Source organism: Nyctereutes procyonoides, unplaced genomic scaffold (genome assembly GCF_905146905.1).
Source record: "Nyctereutes procyonoides isolate TBG_1078 unplaced genomic scaffold, NYPRO_anot_genome, whole genome shotgun sequence".
NCBI classification, from domain to species: Eukaryota; Metazoa; Chordata; class Mammalia; order Carnivora; family Canidae; genus Nyctereutes; species Nyctereutes procyonoides.
In genome coordinates, this window is record NW_026575082.1 from 17,432,754 (window position 1) to 17,452,803 (window position 20,050).

At 42.3% G+C, this 20,050-nt stretch overlaps 1 protein-coding gene across 8 annotated transcripts in view; it reads right to left on the reverse strand.

Annotated features, from left to right (window-relative positions):
* The window catches only part of LOC129514443 (E3 ubiquitin-protein ligase NEDD4-like), a 336,683-nt gene that overhangs the window by 144,119 nt on the left and 172,514 nt on the right, over positions 1-20,050 (reverse strand). For all 8 annotated transcript variants that reach the window (XM_055333010.1, XM_055333012.1, XM_055333006.1 and 5 more), the window contains 3 exons: positions 7,268-7,349; positions 4,641-4,679; positions 2,222-2,275 (listed from right to left, as the gene is read on the reverse strand). In XM_055333010.1, the coding sequence (XP_055188985.1) occupies positions 2,222-2,275; positions 4,641-4,679; positions 7,268-7,349 (175 nt within the window). The remainder of the gene's footprint in view (positions 1-2,221; positions 2,276-4,640; positions 4,680-7,267; positions 7,350-20,050) is intronic.

A 20,050-nucleotide genomic window follows, 5' to 3' on the forward strand; every position in this document is an offset into this window, starting at 1 on the left:
CAAACTGCCAAGTACCACTACAGTCATGTATTGATTTAGCTGGATTAAGAGCCAATGAAGAAACAAATACCACCACTAGCATTCGGTGCAGAGTTAAAAAAAAAAGAAAAAAGAAAAAAGCGCACAAAACACAACCAACCACAAACCCCAACCAAAAAACCCACTGTAAATAGCCTGGGGCAAACATAGGCATTAGTATCATAAAACACAATTTTTCAGATCAAGTGTGTATTCACACATGATTTCTTAGAGCTCTGCATTCAAAGGCCTTCTTGGGTTTGGAAGTCTAGTTTAGGTTCCATGGTAAGGTCACCTCAACAGTAGTCATTGTCTTAGTAATGGAAATGGGAAACAAATATTTACAGCAAATTTCTCTTGGGAAAAATAAAACTAAATAACGAATGAGAACACATCTGACAAGAGGCAATTTCCCCTCAAATGTGACCCTTTCTTCACCTCGGAGAAGTGTTGTTATACTTGGTACACGAGAGAATAAGGACTAGTCTGTGGATGTATCTGTGTCTTCAGGGACTGGCTTCTATACCCAACACTCCCTGATTGGGTATTTGCTAGATAAAAGATGGAGTGCTAAGAACTGCACCCTCATCAGAATCTCTCATTCAATTTAACAAGAAAATAACTTCATATACACAGCAAAAGTAATCTAGTTATTTGGTACTACCAATGGTCACCCAAGATACAAAACGTTGAGTTCAACATGAAGCCACCAAGATCCCGTGTATTTTAATAGACAAAACATCAATGCGGTAGGCCAGAACCTGTTGGCTTTCCAATTTGGAGAGTGACACCAAACACAGGAGATTAACTATATTCCCGAGTTCCACTGGCCTGAGGACTCAGGAGAACAAGCAGATTATACCAGGGTGCTACCACCGGCTGATGTGTTTAAATTATGCAAAGGCTCTAGACCTCACTTGTCTTATGTGCAAGGATGGGGAGTTACAGGAGTTGTATTATAAGGCTCCTCCTAAATAAAATATTCTATTAAGTTTAATCTACTTAAAAACTTAGAAGAGTTTCAGCTGAAATCAGCATCAAGAAGGGTTCACTAGAACACTTGTTTGTTTCAAGATTTTATTTAAATTCTAGTTAGTTAACATAGAGGGTAATCTTAGTTTCAGGTTTAGAATTCAGTGATTCATCACTTATATATAACACCCGGTGCTCATCACAACAGGTACCCTCCTTAAAATGTCCACCACCCATCTAGCCCATCTGCCACCTACCTCCCCCTCCATAACCTTCAGTCTGTTCTCTATAATCAAGAGTCTATTTTATGGTTTGCCCCCCGCCCTGACTCTATTCTAATAAGAACACATCTTTTAACCAAGAAATATACACAAGTTTCATGGAAAGTAAATCTGGGTCCAACTAACAACAGACTACAGGGAGTTACGATTCCACTTCTTAGAGTTCCTAAAAGGCTTACCCAGAATGTAATAATGGATTCACATTCATAGCTGGAACACTTGGTTTGTGGGTACCTGATGAATACACTCTAGTTAGTTGATTCTGCCAAAATGCTTTAAGCTAGATTTGATGCTGAAATTCCATTTTTAAAATGAAATCTTACATATATATATTATACAGATAGATTGCTATGTAACATGTCCACATCTTACGTATCAACGTATATATAAAATGTTTGTATGAGTTTTCTGACTCAGGCATACCCTTCGTTCTTTAAAGGTACTTTCCATGAATGTCCCTTGAGAAAGTACCACTTTTAAAATACAGCTTAATTTTGCCTGCTAAATATAGATTCACTTTTTTCTATATGCTGTTAATTAGATTTTGGTTTTCCCAAAGGGAATCACCACAGATTCACTACTGACTGGGAAGTGTAGTCTGATTTATATTTAAGGTTTGTTTACATGAGTAATGGCCTCTTTACAGGTTTGCCTACCATTGCGTATTCCCAACATAAGAGCACAGGCATATGGTTTGATGTATCTAATGTGATCTTCACTAATATTGACTCTGATGAAAACATACACATATACAAATAAATTTTCTGTCCTAGCCATAAAATAGTATTTGTTAGAATCATGAAATAGTAATAGGACAAAGGGGGGGGGGGGATGGGGAGGCATATATACTGCCAGAAGTACAACACAGATAGCAGAGGTCCAGAAGATGCAGCTTTCAAATTCAGTTTTTAAAAAATGAAATAAAAAATCAAGAACTAGGACCCACTTACCAATCTGTTTTCATCAAATACTTCAAACAGGAGTCTGTGATTAGATGGGTTTACCTATAAAGGGAACAAAAACAGTATTTTCAAAAATGGGCAGAAATGATGCAAAGGATAAAAGACATAGAATGAAATGCTTTATAATGCACCCAGATCATTTTGTAATCTAAATAATTAACCTACTCTCCTGGAAAGCCTGTGTCTATAAACCATTTTATATTAGAGATTTCTAGATTATCCGATGCCTAATATTTAGGCACATCAGAAGAAGAAAACGCTTTTGGCTACAAAGAGAAAATTTTGAATAGTTTTAGAGAGTTTCTAAATCTCCCCTACAAGGCACGGAGACCAAGGTGACATCTTCACAAAGGTCTATGCCTGAGGAAATCTCTTAGGCCCATAGTGACAATGAGAATAGCAGTGACAAAAAGGAAGAAAAGAGTAAAAGGACCTATTTACTATTGCATGCTGATTTGGGAGCACTACCTCTTTATTAAATATCAAAACACATGACCTCATTTAATCCTGACAGCAACCTATGGTGTGTAACTGTCCCTCCAATTTTGCAAATGAGGAATTGAGACGATGAGGGTGAAGGAACCTGCCCTGGAGCCCAGGGGTACTATGCGGGGCAACCGAGACCCCCCCCCCCCAACCAGGTCTCACGGGCTGGTCTCCAGAGCCCGCACTTTGAAATTAGAACAAAGAAATAAAATATATCTCCACTTCCAGCAACCGTGAGGTCAGTGTCTTTTTGCTTCTTTCTATCTCTTTGCTAACACCTCACCAAAATGGCAAGAATCATCATTCAGGCTCAATTATCATTTATTAAGTACCAAACACATGGGATACAAGGTAGTAGGCTTTCTGATTTACATCATTGCATGTAAGTCCTGAAACACCCCTATCAAGAGAGGACTCCTCTCTCCTGAGTGATTGCCTATCTTCAGGCGGAGCTCCAGGGTCATGGAAGCTGTACGTGGTAGAGCCAGAAATGGGACTCAGGCCTACTGCTACTAAGTCTGGGCTGCTTCACCACGGAAAGTAGAACAAAATAAAGTTTGACAGTACATCACGGAGCAAGTCCTGGGTTTCTTGCCCCTTGGCCTGCCCTCAGCGTAGTGACAGAGCAAGCAGATGGACAGGGGATTTAAATCCATCTGGAAGCTCTGTGAACGTTGGGCTGACCAATGCACCCATCCACAGAGGCTCTGGCAGGAGCGGCACACAGTAGGCACTCAATAGAGATTTGTGGGAAGAATAAAACAAAGCCCCCCATCCTTTTTTTTTTTTAAAAAGCTGGAGAAAATAGAGCTTTTTACAAACTTTTAGAGCCAAGATGAGTTGACTAAATCTTAGATGTACTAAAATTTACATGAATGTGACCCAGGTGTTAAACTGAAAGGAGACTAAGTAATTTGGAGCTTTACATGTAGAAACCTGTATTTGAGACTTCACAAAGGGCCAATAACATCTCTCTGCACCCATTAGCTTTTCGGTCCTTCACGAAGTAATTTAAAATGCATCTGGTAGAGGCTACACATAGGATCCACCAAGTATTGCAATATCGATGCCATATTTCAGCTCTGAACAGAATAGAAAACAGATGTCGTATATAGTGACTGAAGTTTGGAGCACATAAAATACTATTGTGATTGAAAGGAAGAAATCAGGACCAATTGTAAGGGTCCAACGGTATTATTCTTCTTTAGGAAACTACATTCATCTGAAGATCTCTTCTGGAACATTTCTAGAAGTAAAGAAGTTTTTAATATCACAGCTATGCAGGCAAAATATATTCATTTAGAAGAGGATAAAGCCCTCCTTCCTTGCCAATCAAAAGCTGAGAAGTTTACTATTTTCAAAAATTTTAACAAAAAATACAGCAACCACCACAAAAACTTCTTGAAAAGTAATCTCCATTAATTCAGAAAATTATCATTTCTATATATAGCACTTCTAGGTGTTAAATATACAAGGTTGGGGAAATTTTACCTAAATACATGCACACCACATAACTGAATCACAAAACTCTCTGTGACTGGAACATGACTGGTTATTTTTATGTTTCTTTTTAATCATGTTGTCTCTGTTGCTTTATCTCTAAAATCATTCATAACCCAGGTCTCATAGAAAGATTGTTTTGATTATATTTTACCTTATTTTTAAACAAAATTTAAGTAGAGAAGCTAAAATACGATACTTGAGTAACTCTTTATGTCTCTAAAATATCCTCAAGTGAAACAAGTCTGTATTTTGCTATTACTAGTCATTCTTTGAAAATTTAGGACCGTAAAGGTGGCTACCCAGTCATTTTTCAAAAAGAATTTCACATAAAAATTGAACAGCTTCCACTCAATATGAATCTATTGTGTTATCAATCTAGTTATCAACGACAATTATTACAAAAAAATGAAAAACTTACTCTAAAATAAAATTCTTCATTCCACTTTGGGTTCAGCGTCTGGAAGAGAAATTATCTTGTAATATCTTTTACAGTCTGAAACATAAACAGTTACTAGTACAATACGGTCCACAGATTTGCTTGAACTTTTTTTTGTGACTACAAATAAGTGCTAAGAGATATTCAAAATGACAATGAAAAGCATTTAGTCAATTGAGACTGTTCTGTAAATCAAACTATATGGGAAGGGGTGTATTAATGAAACAGGGAATTCATAGAGAAGACACCATAAATTGCATGCTATCAACCAAAAGGAATAATGTCGGGGACCTACAAAGAGCCATCATCATGAAAAAATATAAAAATTTTCTTCAAGAAATTCACATTCCCATGATTATTTCATCAAGAAGGAAATGAACTTTGTTCACTTCTCTCAACCTGCCACAAATCTGTTTTGGAGAGCAAGGAAGCAGCTGGCAGAAAGGCAAAAGTATTCATTATTTATATAAATACTGAAATCTGAAGAATATTTTATAAAGAAAAATATTGATGGTCAGATTATAGTACATGGAAAAAAAAAAAACCCTGCCAGCTTCAGATCAAAAGTGGATTATCCTCCAAAATAACCAATGTTCAAAATCTTCACCTTCATTTCCTTCAATCCTCCTCCTCCTATTCCTGTCTATCCATCCATCTCCATATCCATCAAGCACTCTATCTCACAAGAACATGGAAAGGATACTTTTGTCCTCAAGATGGACAAAAGACGGGCTGCCAAGCATCCTTTCCAACTAAGATGAAACAGATACTGTGCAAGAATACATACAGGCATGTTTGTGCATTTGGACAGGCGTTAAGACCCTTAACACATCCCTCAAAAACCAAATGTACAGACTAAAAAGAAAAAAACCCACCACCTCACCCAGGGCTACAGGTATTGTTTAGTCTGAACGAGATTTGCCTTTATCAATCTATCCCCTTTAACACACCAGCACGAGGAAGCAGAGATAGGACACCAATGCACCGTAACAACCACCACCACGCACACACAATTCACACAACCATGAACTGGTATTTTTAAAAAATCAGCACTTTGCCCACCCACAGCTCAGGAGGGAATCCGATCCGAATGGACGGGGTTTCACACTTTTTTTTTTTTTTTTTTAGCTGTGAATGTAGCTGGGGATACAATGAGAGAGAGAGAGAGAGAGAGAGAGAGAGAGATGCAATGAGAGACAGAGAGAGAGGGAGGGAGAGAGGGAGGGAAGAGGGGAGGGAGAGGTGCCAGGCAGGTAGGCAGGACCTGGCCTGGGGGGCGATGCGGCCCCGACTTGGGCCGCCCAGAAATGCAAGGGGCACCTGGCAGGTAGGGGACCAGCTCCCGGGGCAGGGGGACAGCAGCTCCCAAAGCAAAGCAGCAAAGCAGCAAACGGAGCGCGCAGCTCAGCGCAGCAATACTAACCGGGAGGGGGAGGCTCCGGCGACGAGGGGCGGCCCGGCGGCCCCCCAGCCCCGCTCCGTCCGGCCCACGCCCCCCCGCGCCCCGCGCCTCCCGCCTGCGCTGCAGGGCGCGCCCCCGCCCCGCCCCGCCGCCCCGCCGCCCGCAGAAGCAGGGACAGCGCCTGACACCGGGAACAATGGGCTCCGAGCTGCTCCGGAGTCCTCCCCACTGATCACAACACCGGCTCCTGTTTGCACAACAGATTTTTAACGCCACTCACGAGGCCAGGTGGAGGACGAGCCACAAAGGCTGCTCCTTACTTAGGATGACCCGGGCCAGGGGCTCAGGTGTCTGCACAATGGCAGGGAGTGAGCATTTTTTTAAAGCCCTCGTGTTCTCCAAGGTACGGTCACCACACCAAGTATTAGACTATCTACTCCCCAGAGGTGATGGGGAAAATAGCACTCCCTGATAAATAATACTCAAGCACAGATAAGAACAGTTCTTTGGATTAAAAAATAAATTCCATCTTCAATAAATGCCCCAAATATGGAGTAAATACTTAAGATTTACACACATACAGACACATACAGGGAAACATGGTGGTAGATGAATTAAAATAGAATTATGGAAACATCTTTAATGAAATCATGTAATTAAGATTTAGAAAACAGATACACATGTTTAGTAACTAAGCAAACATTTTGCTTCTTTTAGTAATATTTGCTTCAAGGGAAACCATTCCTTTTGTGTCTACCAATCTCACAAGCCACTCCGTTTCATTAAATGTATTTTAAAAGTCTACATGAAAGATAACAAGTCAACAAGAACAAACCCTTGTCAAAAAAAAAAAAGAAAAAAAAAAAAAAAGAACCCTTGTCTTACTGTATTCTTTGCAGGGAAAAAAATTGCTACTTGTAATAAAACTTATTTTAAATAAATAATACTTATTTTAAAAATACTGCCTTTAACAGTCATTTAACTAAAAGCCAGGATGAATATCTTGGGTTAATCCTGAAAAGCGTGGTCTATGTTAAATTTACAGATTTAATACTGGGAGATACTAAAAACAAATTTAAATAATAATAATACTGATGCTTAAAATAAAAATACTGCCAAACTTAAAATATAAACTTCTACAGAGCCAAAGTACTTAATTGGATTAAATTATTATTTAGACGAAGTTTAATTAAGGATGGGCACCTACCTTTTTAATGGTTTTTGTCTGTACCAAAGCAAGTTCTCTATTCTCATCTGCTACGTACAATGAAAGTTTCACATACGGATCACTGTAAGAAAATATTTCATATTTAGTGAGATTATACTTTTCATTTAAAAAAATACAAAAAAAGGTAGACAAAACCCAAATGAAAATGTCACTTAATGACCCAGTTTATGTAAATTTCACAAACTAAGCACTAACATTTTCAACATGTCTATTAAGTAAATATACAAGGAAAGTTTCTATCAACCAGAGCCAGTGATATGTATTTAAAAGCAAAACTCTCTAATAAATAAATCTTAAAAAAAAGAGGGGCACCTGGGTGGCCCAGTCTATTAAGCATCCAACTCTTCATTTGGCTGAGGTCATGATCTTGGGGTGCTACGATCAAGTCCCTGCTCAGTAGAGAATCTGCTTGTCTCCCTCTCCCTCTGCCCTACCCCCTGCTCACACTGTCTACCCTCCTCAAATAAATCTTTAAAACAAACAAAAGCATAAAAATATCATGAGGCATATGAAACATACACTGACTTTACTTTTAGGGGTAAGGGGTAGAGAGAAAGAGGGGGCAAGAGAATCTCAAGCCCCAACGTGGGGCTTGATCTCATAACCCTGAGATCATGACCTAAGCCAAAATCAAGAATCAGATGCCTAACAGACTGAGCCACCCAGGCACCCCTATGCTAACTTTAAAAATCATCTTAACTATTAATTCAAAGGAACTAATCTGCCATATTTCTTTTCCTAAACACAGATTCTGAAAAGATTACATGAAAGATTACTAAAAGGCATAAAAAAATTTTAGCTGGCTAGCAAAATCTGGCCAAAATATTTAGTGTGCATCTTACTTATATTCTGATTTCTACTATATCGGTAAAAATTATTGTTTCTTTAATGAAGGTAAAACAGGCATTGTTCATCTAAACCAACACCTACCTTTTTACAGATGAAAACAACAACTCAAAATCCAAAAAACTAAAGACCAGGAAATCAAGAGAGATTTGCCCAGTGTTACAGATTTCAGTAAGGTCTAGATTAACTGATACTTTTAGCAAGAAGCATATTAAAAGGACCACTGACTTAGACTTTCTACTAAGAGTCTAAGTCCACTCATATGTCCTAGTCTTACTAAACCTGGGATACTAGTTAAACTATCACTCTTCAAGGGTCTAAAACCCAGGTTCTTCTGTTTCACACTGGAAATCCTGAAAATCATAGATAGGGCTCACATGCAATCTACTCCCAAATTTTCACTCATCTAATTACCCATTACTAATGATTTATTTCTATCCAATTTGAAAATTATCCTTTATTGGCTATGCCATGACTATTAATCTTTATTTTGCAACTTTTAGGATATTTCCAAAGATTACACGGAGCATCATAAAATGCTTTGGATTGATTTTTATTATTACTTCGATAAATATGCCGTGAAATCCTTTGAAAGAAAGAAAGAAAGTCTGATAGTAACAGGAGTCAATATCCAAAACAGAAATCAAAAGTCAGTGAAAAACATTGTTGGTATATACAGTATTTATTACCCATAAGATGCATCTTAATGGAAGCTACAACATCTTAAAAACACACACACACACACACACACACACACACACACACACACACACACACACAAAATACAGCAACAGAATTTGCTTGGTTATACTCTATTATCAGTACATATTTTTAACATTCTGGCTTAAAGAAGGTATTAGTCAATCATTTGCCTCTTATCCATAAACTCTAAGTATTATTTGATTAAAGAATATTGAAACCAATGTACCTGCTTCTCCTTATCTGGACACTCTCAGCCTCAGAATAAAAGTGAATAAGAGCTAGAACTTAATCTAGGCCTAAAGACCCCTAAGAACACCTTCTGAATTACAACTATGGTCTGGGTGATGAATCACAAGTCTATTTCTAAGATCAGAGGCTCTTAGACTTTAGCCTGTCAGAACTACTTGCGGGAGGGGGTAATTGAAACACAGATTGTTGGGCCCCAAACCCAAAGACACCACCCCTTCCCAAGAGCTAGTAAGGGGGGGTCCCTAGAATTTGTATTTCTAATAAAGTCCTGGTGATGCTGATGCTCTTGATTCAGGGACCACACGCTGAGAACCACTGTTCCAGGTAGTTCCAGGTAGAAAAGGGTATTTTTTAGCTATAGAAATGAATTTTCTATTTCCAGCCACCAAGCTATTGCTAAAAAAAGCTCAAGGTCTGATTATCCCTGTTATCTCAAACACAGGCTCTGAGCATGCCATGGAGGGAGATGCGCACACTCACACACACAATCCCGTATTACAGAGACACCACAAACTCTGCTGACTGCCATGTCTTGTTTTCATGGCCCTTGGCTATCATGGCTGCTGCCATCACATAACTGCAATAAAGCCTGAAGTGGTCGCTTTAATAGGACACCCATATCCTTCTACTAATCATTTATTTGCTTTGGTTTGAATCCCCTGAAGAATCCACAGTAAGTGACACAAGCAGTAGGGACTTGAGAGTGGGGTCTCTGAGGGGGCCAAGGTCTCCCAGCGGGACAGCAAGGCATGTCTAAGCATGTCACGGGCGCTCATCCAGGTAGAGGCAGGTATTAGGGTGTCGGCATGAAAGATCAACCAGGAAACTCCCTGGAAGAGAACACAGCAGGGAGAGAGATCCAAAAGCGTGCAAACTGATATAAGGATGGTGAGACGTAAGTATATGGAGAGGGAGTGTAGGGCACAGGGTGAGCTGGCTGCTGGCAAGACAGCAGGGGGTAAGTTCAAGGGTGGTGGGTGGTGGGTGAAGAGGTGCGGGACAGTCACCCACAATGGTTCCCGGCTCTTCCTTTCTTATGGAACAGCACCATTCACATCAACGAATATTTACTGAACACCAACCACATTCCAAGGACTCTGCTAGGAGCAGACACAAGTGCCAGGGAGCTGGGGAAAGGAATGAAAAACAAAAACCAAAGATGATTAAAACAACAAAAGCCACCAACGGGCTTGTATGAATTGCCCTACTTTGCTCAGCTGAGTGAGGACGATGGCAGTTTCCCCATTCCAGCAAGGAGAACGCTAGAGCACGAAGCTGAGATGCAGCTGAGATGTGGGCCAGGGCATTAGGCATCAGAAAATGAGGAGGAAGATGCCAGAGCCTCAGGAACAATCACTACTAGCTCGACCCTGAGCCTAAGTGCCACCAGTACCACCACTACCGTCCTCACCACAAGGCCAGCACCCACTGCCATCAAGCACCCAATCTGTGCTGGCACACGTGAGCTTCGTGCGGGATCCCCCTGGATCCTCAGGGCAACTTATGAAGCTAGCATGTTTTTCACGAGAAACTGCGAGACATCAAGCAGCCTGCCCAAGGTGGAAGAGTAAGCAGGGGAGGTGGGAGGGGACGCCAGCTGTTTGCTCCAGAACCCAGCTCTCCCAGCGCGTGCGACCCAGCCTTGCCACAACACGCTCCCGGCTGACCACCAACAGAGCTGGCTGGAAGGAATGTCTGGGGGCCAGGAGTCCCTAAAATTCTGCCAAGTTGGAAAACATTTTGTACTGGGGCTGCTATCATGACCTACTTTTTATCTTTGTTGCTCTAGTGTCTGGAGGAAGAGCAAGACGCCTGGGCTGAGTGTCTACCTTTGGGGAAGGCCACACCTTGAGATCTGATCTTCTCACAACACCCCCAAATAACTAGCTGTATACCTCGGACAAGTCCCTGTAACACACTGAACCTCCATTTTTGTTATCTCCAAAATAAAGGGGTTCAACTGAATCGGTGGTTTTCAAATTGCAGATTCTACAGAGCCTTACTTCTGCTTAACCATCTTAGGGAAACGCCAGACTACCATCTTCTATATTGGGCTTCCATGTTAGAAATTTTTTTTGGACAGGGTTCTGGAATTAAAAAGAAGTTTTAGGGGTGCCTGGGTAGCTCCATCGGTTAAGCGTCTGACTTGGTTTTGGCTCAGGTCACTGATGTCATGGTTGTACGATGGAGCCCTGCCTCTTGGCTGTGGGCCAGGTTGGCTTGCGATTCTCTCCCCCCTCTGCCTCTGGCTCTCCCCTGACTCATGCACACACGCTCTAAAAGAAATCAATCTTTAAAAATACATTTTTAAGAACTTTTAAAGCTCTCGGACGGCATGATCCCTTTCAGGACATTCTGAATCTCAGAACAATTCAAGCTTACTTCTCATCACTCGTTAGAGCTACAGGCGAGTCCATCCTAGGTAAATGCAGCTCGACTACCTAAAGATAGAGGAGGAAGAGGGAATAAAGCCCTAATCTCTACTGAGAGGTTCTCTCTATCAGAGCATGAAGGGCAAAAGCCAGTTTTGAGTATGTGAAATCACTCTCGATCACCACTGTGCTAAAAATTTCCCTGCACGTGTTCCCAGCTTCTAATCAACCCACCTGCTAGGAAAAACATACTAACTACACAACAAGCACAACAAAAGGGGCGTGTGTATGCTTGTGCATGTGAGTCCCAGGCAAGGAACTGAAGGCTCTCTCAGCTTAAAGCAACATCCAAGCGTTTGAGGACATGCTGCTGGTCAGGTCTGCTGTCCCCATATGGCCTTCACTTCTGAACACGATGTTCTGCAGAAGTGGTGAAAGGCAGCGAGACTTCTGTGTCCAGAGTCTTTTTCACACCTGACTCCGGATTTGCCTTCCAATAAAGATAGCAGTCGCAGAGGAACCTTCTGCCTTCTGAAGTTGTACCTCTCAGATCCTCAAAACGCCCCCCCCCCCATACCTTTGCTACAAAAGACCAACTCAGTCCTGAGGTTAATGTTAAGACTTACCCCCTCACTCCTAGGCCACTAGGAGCTCATCAGAAGCTTCCAATCTGGGGAGTAGATACAGGGTGCAGGGATTGATGTAGACAGTTCTGGTTTTCATGTTACCCCTTATACACGGTTGGAAGATTTTGTTGTTGGTGGTAACCATTAACACTAATACTTATAAGAAAACACAACAGAATAGGAGGGGCATGGAGGGAAAGAGGCAAGACAACCATCCCTCCCTCCTCCCATGGTACTTTCTCCATTTGATGCCCTTAACCATCTCCGCTGGTCCCAAATCTGTTTCACCAACTCTTTGAGTGACCTTCCAACAGTCACTCAACCACTCTTCAGACTGTTCACCAATGAAATGGGAACCATTTTTAACTCAGAGTTACCACGAGGATCAGATACAATTGTGTGTTACTATCAGTACCCACTGAGCACCAGCCACACAGTACAAGTGCCCTACAAGTGACAGCCACTGTGATAGTGATCCTATTCTTTCCTCTTGTGAGACTTCTGAGGTTCTCTGTGGCTCCTTCTGGCCCCCACTTCTGCTATGATTGCTGATTTGATTGGCCACTGATTACCTCCTAGTGCAAACTGGGGTCCAATGACCACAGCACACTGAGCTCCGCACTTCCTCATCACACGCACTGCACAGCAGCTCCATGGGGACCCCGGTGGAGACCGTCAAACTGCTCATGGTATTTACAGCGGGAGCTCAGAATTCACTCCTGCCACCTAGTTCGGTCCCAACGGCTGGTGTGTAGGACAACTCAGGGCCAAGCATGAGCATTACTCTCTAAGCAGCTCCATTCTTTGTGGATTAGAAGAGAAATTCTATTTCACAGACCTTTGCCTCCTCTGCACAGTAAAATGGTGTAGGTATGACCTTCTTTCATTTTCAGCCTTAAAAGGAGACAACAAATTCATTGTAGGACTTAAGCAGCCTATTTCCTGACCACCTACTGTCCTCCAGGCAAGGAGACAAGCCATGCAAGTAAGACGCTGTCCCTACTCCCGGGTGAATGGGGCACAGAGGAGCAAAGAATGATTCAGACAGGGTGTGCCAAGTCCCCAGGAATATAGCACTCCACGGCGGTGGTTCCTGGCCTCGTGCTCACCAAGGTTACCTGTCATCGGGTGCCTGTCCCCACCCCAGGCCCACCAGATCAGAATCTCCAGGGGTGGGACCTGGGATTCTGCATTTGTCAAGCATGGAATGATTTCCGTGCATTGGTCAATCTCGGCCCCTCTCCCAGAAAGGGATCTGTGAGGCCAAGAAGGGAGCACCAAGAGCTAGGTGACGTTTCTCCAAAGGGGAGAGCCTAAGCAAAGGTCCAGTGGCAGGCTAGAGCCAGGGTGTTTGGCACAGCTGTAATCTGGAGGACTTGGGGAGAAGAGGGACTCCCAGCTCAAACCACAGGGAGCCTTGTATGCAGCTGAAGAGCTGGCCACTGGGTGGGTGAGGACGCGTGTCAATCCTGGCTTCCTTTATTTGTAGCTGTATGACTGTAGAAAACCCCTGTAGCCTCTCTGTGCCTCAGTTTTACCATTTATGTAATGGGGACACTAGCTGTACTTCCTTTTGTAAGGAGGCGAGAAGTAACAATAGTATCTGATAAACAGTAAGCTCCCAATACGTGTCAGCTACCTCTGATGACAGCGCTGTCATCATGGGGCTGTTGAGGGGGTGATTCTTTGTTCAGACTCATTACAAGGAGATGAAACAGTAGGTGGAAGGCCCCAATGGCAGGCTCCTGCACCAAGGACTGAAAAAGGGCTGAACACAGAAGCAGTGAGGATCAAAAACAAAGGACAGGGAGTAGCCCGAAGGCGTACTGCAAACACCTGGGAGGTGGCTAACTGAAGGTGGTGAGGAGGTCAGGGGAGGAGTGCAGGCCAACTGCCAACTTTCGGGCCTGGATGACCATGTGCAGTCTCCCACTACAAAAATGGGACTGGGGCTCTAATCCCTCATTAGGCCAGAAACATCATCCACGGACAAGTGGGATGCACCCACTGACAAGGCAGCTCTACCATTTGGGGAGAAGCTCATCACCAATGGCCTTGCCTTTATAACCGAAGTCCTTTTACACAGCTCTTGGAAGTTTTGGGCCATCACACAAGAGGCTCGGCAATGTTTTGCTTCCTGCCCATGATGTTGCATTTGTATCTAAGTCCACAAGGGCATCACAGGGGCTATGGTCTGCTCTCAGAGAATTCAGAGATGGGCCTCATTCCACCTTGTCACCATTAAGCGGAAACAGTGCAGACTCGCTGTTTCCCAGAGAGAAATGAAAATAAGATCTTCTGGGCTTGCCCAATACTCGGCCTCCAGGGCCACGGCAGAGGAGGACACTTAGTCTGAGGCCACAGTAATGGAGTGTGCTTGACCCTCTCCATCTGACTGGCTGAAGTGTTCTAGGACGAACAAGACTGTGTAGAGGCAAATCCTCTTGCAACAGATTATTTAGTTTTGTCAGACTCAACGGTCTTTGCTGAGATCCATGAATTTTACAGGAGGCAGGGCAGTGAGGACAACAGGTGGCAAGAGGGCGGAATTGCGTCCACTGGGCAGAGCATTCAAGATGGCTTACGATCAAGCTGTCGTTGGAATGACAAGGCTTTGTCCCCCAGCTATAAAAGTGTCCTTCCTAGATATTTGGATATCAGAGGAACAATGATAAAGGTCTTCATTTTTCGACCGTTTCTCCCTCCTAAGGGAACACACAACTGTAGCCTGAAGGAAGCAATAATTCTTTCCTGTAACATGAGATTGCCCAATATGCCACTGGGACAGCTTCCCTATTAGCCAAGAACAGAGGGATAGTGTAGCATATTACATCGTGCTGTAGATCAAATTTGTTTTGACTGCCTGATGGATCTGACACACAAAGACTTAGCTGACCCAGAGAAAGTCTCATTGGAAAATCTACGTGTTGGAGGTTTTCCTCATTATTTTCTCTGCTATTATAGCCAGTGCTGCATAAATTACTGACATCTGTAATAGCACAAAATAAGGCAAAATATTACCTAGAAACTGTAAGAGAATAAAACACATGAGTTTAGCAATATTATTGAACCTGAAGTTTCTAGTCTAACAAATTGTCAAAGATGGAAAAAAGGTGTAACACTTTCTGAAGAGGCAGACATCTGAATACTCTCTACTGTAAAGAAATTACTCCAAGTTTTCTGGAAAAGAACATGGTAGCAGGTATCCAGTATAAAGAGCTGATGCCTTTAACTCAACAAGCCTATTTCTAAGGTTTAATCATAAATAATCAGATGTGCAAACAGATATTTACCTACAAAAGATGCTCATCACAGCATCACATATAAAAAGAAATTAGAAGCAACCTTTCAGTCCAATGGAGAAATGATTGAATAAATTATGGTACAATCATGGGCTAGAATATTAAAACCATGAAAATGTTTTCAAATAGTATTTGTAAATGGGAGAAAATAATTATGGCGTAACATTAAGGAATAAGCAGGATCTAAAAATTCTTCATATATATGAGAATTGAGAAAAATATAGCTAAAGTTAATAGTTCTCCTCTAGGTATGTTTATGAGTTATGTTTGTTTATTTTTTTTTTTTTAGATTTTCTACTGTGAGCAAGTACTTTTCTTACAGATTTTATCTGAGAGAGAACTGAGCAGGAGGAGAGGTAGAGTGAGACGGAGAAGCAGATTCCCCGCTGAGTCGGGGAGCCAGATGCAGGGCTTGATTCCAGAACCCTGGGATGATGAACCTGAGCCGAAGGCAGACGCTTAACTGACTGAGCGCCCCAGCAAGTACTATTTTTATATACAAAAAAGAGTCATGAAAATACCAATAACAGTTACACACATGTTTCTACCATAATAAACTCTTCAACGAGACACTGAAACCTGTAATTTCATGGCTAATCTACGTTACAGTAACAAACCCAAAAGGGCTTCAAATTTTTTTTCTGCTCAGAAAATTGCCTTAAACGGATGAGTACTGAAGATTTTTGAAAGACTATGCATATAGATTCCAGCCCATGAGACTTAATGAAAGGCATGAACGAAATACATCACTCATCAGCAAGAGTGGCAATGAGTCACTCTATACAATCTTTCAACAAATATAAGACAGCAATGGATCCGTTTACTGACAAATGAATTCTTATGTTGTTTGAAAGCAGGTTAAGAGAGGCATTAAAATTTTACAGCTTAGTGTATTCTGTGAAACTGCTAAAGAATATAATTTTTGATGCTTCAGTTATGATTTTATTGTTGGAAGAAACTAGTTGCTTACCTCTATCCTAAAACCTTCCCCATCACCTAAGCCTTGAAAAAGCTGGTCGGGATGGACTCTCTCCTGGTCCCCTGCCATCTATAGCCGTCCCCAGGGGAGGTCCCAAACTTGGGTCATGTGAGAACCTCAGGGAGCCTGTCAGGGGGGATGTATGCCCATCTGTCTGTCTCTAACTCACAGTTTCGTTTTCGTAGACATGCAACAGCCCCTGAAAATATTCAAGCTAAAGGAATTTTTTTTTTTAAAAAACCACAACTTTGTGTAAAACCAATGTTTCCTTATGTTTTAATAGAACTATCGGTCATTTCCTTTTTTTTTTTTTTGTTATCGTTCATTTCCTATTGTCCCTAAAAACCATTTCACCTACAAAATACTGAAAAGTTCATATAGCTGCCAAAGGAAGTGAATAGTTACAACTTGCTTTTATCTCCAGCATATTCTATTAGGTCTTTCCCCCCATATACATGCAACTACCACAGGTTAAGAAAACACTTCTTTCTAGTGATGCTTTAGCAGAGCGGAGAGCAGCTCACAAAGCCACAGAAGAAGGGGAAAACAAAGACACCTCCCTTTTCAGAAACTAATAATTGCTTTAATTCCTCAAATAGTCACCAAGTGTCCATCACATGCAAAGAACTGTGGGGCACCCATGGGGGAGGTCAAAGAAGTGGGTGACAGGGGAATACAGACAAATAGACAATAGATGAGAAGGGGCCCTCAAAGAGGCTGTCTACTCCTCCCCTCTGGAAAAACCAGAGTCAGATGAATGTACAAAGCGTAGGTGTTGCCTTTATGAGTTGGTTGTGTATCTTAGGAACTCAAAGCAGCTCATCAATTTTTATGATCATTCTAAGGCCATCTGAAATGCAGGGAACAGCTTATGAACAGAAGCAGTAAGTTCCAGTAACATTTATCAAGCACTGCCTGGGTGAACAGCATTGTACTTGATGCCTTACGCATATATCATCTCTAATCCCTAAAACAGTCCTGGCAAGGAGGAGGTTGGTATCCTCATTTCATGAATAAGGAAAAGCTGTCTTCATATATATGTATACACATGAAATGCTATGCAGCCACTGAAATGGTATTAATGAACTTGATTCAGGTGCCTTTAAAGAGAAAGTCTAAAAAAATTGTATATTGCCACAACTATAAAAGCAAATAAAACTACTGCATTATAAATATACCAAACTATAAGCTAGTGTTACCACATTAAGGAGACCGTGAGTGTCTCCTCTCCTTGCTCCATATATTCCAAATAATAGAGATGTGTCACTGTTTAGCTGGGATGCTGAGGTGGGAGGGCGACCGAGCTAGTCCTGCCAGCCCCACGGTGGGCTCCAACCCCCACTTCGGAAATGGTTCCAAATGGCAGCAACTAGAAAATTCAAGTTAGAAGTATTGTATGCGTACCTATTAAGAAGGTGTGTGTTTGTGGGGGAGGGGGGGGGAGTCATTTAGAACTTCAACATGAATCTCTGATTTAATAGCCAGAGTTAGGTAAGTTAGAGTGTAAAGAGGTCCCCGAGGGCCTTGAAAGAAAGGCATACAACCCAGGAAGTGGAGGGACAGGGAGTATCTCAAGTTCCATGGCATCTACATTCAACATCCTGTTGGTGGACTATGCTCCATCACCCTTGCACCAGCACCCATCTCCCTGTGGGGCCTGTGCCAATGAGGTAATGTTTAATTGCCAGGCCAGGACATCTCCTTTCTCACCCCTTTAGGAGGTTCTAAGAAACATCTGCCAAACGCCTCAAGGGTTGTCTTCCCACGCACCTTTGAGGGAGGGAGCAAATCAAATCCACGTGCTCAGGAGGGAAAGAACTCATTCTCCAAACTGATGAGGGGAGACTTTGCACAAGAGTCTCTCTTCTGAGAAGGTCATTCAGGAGTGCGGGGGGGGCATGTGCCCATACAAACCACATACCCACATGGGGCAGGGTGCCACAGCCTCAGAGTGTCTAGAAAGCTTAGGGGGGTTTGCTGCCCACTGTAAGTGAAAACCTCGAAATAATCCATCTAGAGATCAAAGGATGTGAGGATGTGCACTTCTCAGACTAGGAATGAAACCACCAAGTAAAACGACTTTGATCGTCCTCAAGTGATATGGTGCTTATTTGTCTCTCAACGTGGAAATCTTCAGCCAAACGACCATTATATCAAACATAACTGCATCCACTAATTTCAAATGATCATGATTAGTTCAGAGGTACTTTTTAAACATTTTCTTCAACTTTTAGTGACTAGTCATGTTTGTTACCTCCCCAGGACCAGCCCCAAGTAAAGCAGTGGACAATATCCCAAATCCACAAGGGCCCTAATTTTAAGGGTCCTAGATAACCATAAACATAGGAGTCTGGCACGTATAGCAAAAATATGTAACTCAGGTTCACTTTACATAACTTTAAATACTCCTTGGATGCTCTGAACACAAATGTATGAAATGAATCATCTTCCCATTACCTCCCACCACAGTCCCAGACATGGTTCCACGAACAAAAATTCTGTCTGGAAAACAAATTTTGTAATGTGCACACATTTCTAAAAATGCACGCACACAAAGCCCTATTACTGTTAAGAGAGCATTTGGTCTTTGTCGATAAATGTGCGCATTTAGTTCATTTTTAAAAAGATCCCAGAGGAATGTCCGGGGGGTAATAAACCCATATGACAATTTAGCCTCCATATAAAAATGCATACTTTCAAATTTATCACACAATTAAATTCTATGTCCTCAGTCTTCACTGATCTGAAACACTTAAGTAGCTATTCTGCTTATTTAACTGAATAATTAGCATAACCCCAAAGCCATATGTTTTCAAAGACCAATTTATCTCTAACACACCTGTACATTCACTTACCGTAGAATTCTGCTCCACAGAATTCATTCCTGCCTGCGAAAGTGTTATGCCCTCTAAATGTTTATGTAAATTGGTTTGCACCAAGAGTTATAAAGCTTCTAGAACTCCAAAGAAGTAAAACAGACAGGAATTCCAAGAAGTAGTTCACGCGGAAACTCTCTGGGAGGGGAAAACAAGTTCATAACAGATGTGTACACGGAAGTCTGCAAATACGAATGGCTCTCGCCCTTAACATCCCAGAGGAGAGTCACACCCTCCTTCCAGAACTTTCCTTCACGCCCGGGATCCTGAGCGGGAAGAACACAGGTTTGAGTCTTACAAGTCCTACGGATCCTAAATGATCCTAAGTGCTCAATTATCCCCAAAGAAGTTTTTGAAAACCGTACAGTCCAACTCTATTATTTAAGCACTAGTTTACATTCTAGCAGAAATACAAATTTGCTCAATCTACGTAACCATCCAGGCCAGAGAAGGCGATCTACGGGGGACCCAGGCAAAGGCTCCACGTAAGAAGTCTTGTGTCACAGAGGATACTGCAGAAGTCAGTGAGATTCATCAGGGAAATCTTCGAATAGTCCCCATCCGAGCCCCGCATCCTGTCACAAGACAGCTCCCCCACCCCAAGAGCCTGCTCCTCCCCTTGCTCCAGGTTACCTACTGAAGGCTTTGCTCTGCTCTCACTTGGTGCCCACGCTCTGGTGGTGCTGGCCCACGCTCACGGCCAACGAGAATAACCACGCGAGCCCTAAGAGGGCTCAAAGGCAGACAGGCCCATGCCCTAGCGCGGGCACCACCACCTTGGCTGGGACCTGGGGATAAGGGGTTCCAGAG